Source organism: Nyctereutes procyonoides, unplaced genomic scaffold (assembly GCF_905146905.1).
Source record: "Nyctereutes procyonoides isolate TBG_1078 unplaced genomic scaffold, NYPRO_anot_genome, whole genome shotgun sequence".
Lineage (NCBI taxonomy): Eukaryota > Metazoa > Chordata > Mammalia > Carnivora > Canidae > Nyctereutes > Nyctereutes procyonoides.
This window is the reverse complement of record NW_026575035.1, coordinates 15,132,553-15,134,693: the sequence shown is the minus strand read 5'-3', so window position 1 is coordinate 15,134,693 and position 2,141 is coordinate 15,132,553. Positions and strand designations below refer to the sequence as shown.

At 37.1% G+C, this 2,141-nt stretch overlaps 1 protein-coding gene across 1 annotated transcript; it reads left to right on the top strand.

Annotated features, from left to right (window-relative positions):
* The first annotated feature begins 252 nt into the window (after window positions 1-252).
* Window positions 253-765, top strand: LOC129505418 (MICOS complex subunit MIC26-like). Its single transcript, XM_055318466.1, has one exon. The coding sequence runs from the start codon at window positions 253-255 to the stop codon at window positions 763-765; it is 513 nt and encodes a 170-aa protein (XP_055174441.1).
* The last annotated feature ends 1,376 nt before the right edge of the window (window positions 766-2,141 follow it).

Below are 2,141 nucleotides of genomic sequence, written 5' to 3'. Positions count from 1 at the left end.
TCAAGCCCCGCATCTGGCTCCCTGCCCAGGAGGGAGCCTACCCTCTCCCACTCCCCTGCTTGTTCTCACTCTCTCTCTTTCTGTGTCAAATAAATAAAATCTTTTTTAAAAATTACCAAATCCAAAGTGCACAGCAATAAAATGCTAAGAATAATTCCTAGAGAATAAAAGTCACAGTCTCAATGATCTTTATGACAATATCAAATGGTCTAAAATCCCTGTAATTAGGCAGAAGTGACCTGTGCCAGCAATATGTTCAAAGTAATTCAGAGGTCTATGGGGCCAGGTAGTCTGATTCTGCTCGCCTTCCAAGTCTACACATCACCTAAAAAGGACTCACCTCACAAAACTTTCATCAAGGTTAGTAAGTTTTCACTGTACTCCATTCCCGAGGGTCAATCTAAATATGTAGAGAAGCCAAAGACCCAACTTGAAAGCATCTCACATCTTCAACATTACTGTGAGCCATATACAAGTTGCTGTCCAGAAATACACCCACAAACTAAGCCTAAGATGCAGAGCTTGGTTCAGTGGGGGTTAGATAACAATGAATATCTCCAAAATGCACCTCTTGGATTTTTTTTCCAAGAGCTAGTGTTGGTTTTGCTGGCATTGTTGGACTTCTTTTGGCTAAGAGGTTCAAAAACAAAGAAGCTGGTGTATCCATCTGGGTTCATGGGATTACCTGCCTCTCTTTATTATCCACAACAAGCCATCATATTTGTCCAGGTCAGTGGGAAGAAATTATATGCCTGTGGTTCATGAGGATATATAGTCATAGAAGATATGTAGGACAATTTTCAAAAGCCAGGAAATGTGAAGCATTCACCCAGAAATAAGGAGAATGTTCCATGCTCTGTCCATTTTATTTTATTCTATTTCTAAAGATTTTATTTATTTATTCATGAGAGATACAGAGGGCAAGGCAGAGACATAGGCAGAGGGAGAAGCAGGCTTCCAGCAGGGAGCCTCATGCAGGGCTCATCGCAGGACCCTGGGATCATGCCCTGAGCTGAAGGCAGACACTCAACCACTGAGCCACCCAGGTGCTTTGCCACTTTAATGTTATAGGTAAACACTGGAAACTCCATATTGTAAACATTCTATAGAAAAATGGCACAAGTCCATACTGAATTTAAAATATTGGTTTTCTTCTTCAGGAAAAACTATTCTAGGCTTCTTTGTTGCTTTGGGTGATGCCATACTATAAGTAGACTAATCTGAAATCCTCTCATCTAGAGATAATGGCTAGCCTCAGAACTCCTTGTTCTCATGTTGTTATTTATTTACATAGTTAAAATTCCAAGTTAAAAAATTAATAAAATAAAATCCACATAATTAGACACACATAAAAAAGGAAGCAGAAAAATCTCAAGAAATTTGCTGAAAATTTTCCAAATTTGATGAAAACCAAAAATACAGATGCAACAAGGTCATCAAATTCCAATATAACAGGAAGGAACCCACAGGAAAAAATCATAATTAAATTATTATAATCCAGTAATAAGGACAAAACCTTAAAAGCAAGCGGAGGAAGTGTAGACATTGCATAGAGGAGAACAAAGATAAGAATATTTGCCAATTTTTAACAAGAAACATTGCAAGCAAGAAGACTATTGAGTGCCATCTTTAATGTGCTGAAAGAAAATATGTCAGCCAAAATATCTTGCAAGAGAAGAAATGAAATAAAGACATTTTCAGACAAACAAAAGCTGAAAAAATTTGAAACTAGCAGATTTGCTCTAAAGTAAAATAAAGAAAGAAAATCATTTGGGTTGAAGGAAAATAATATGAGAAGGAAACTGGGATCTACACAAATGAATGTGTAAGCAAGGGTAATATGTTGGGACTTGAAAAAGTCAGTTTTTCTTATTTTTAAAAATTTATTCAAAAGACAATTGAATATTGGGGTACCTGGATGGCTTAGTCAATTAAGCATCTGCCCTCAGCTCAGCTCATGATCTCAAGGTCCTGGGATCTAGCCCCTCGGTAGGTCCCATGCTCAGTGAGGAATCTACTTCTCCTCCTTCTGCTCCCTGCCCCCAACTCATGTGCTCTCTCTCGCGGTATCAAATACATCGAAAAATAATAAATAAATAAATAAATAAATAAATAAATAAATAAATAAATAAATAAATAAT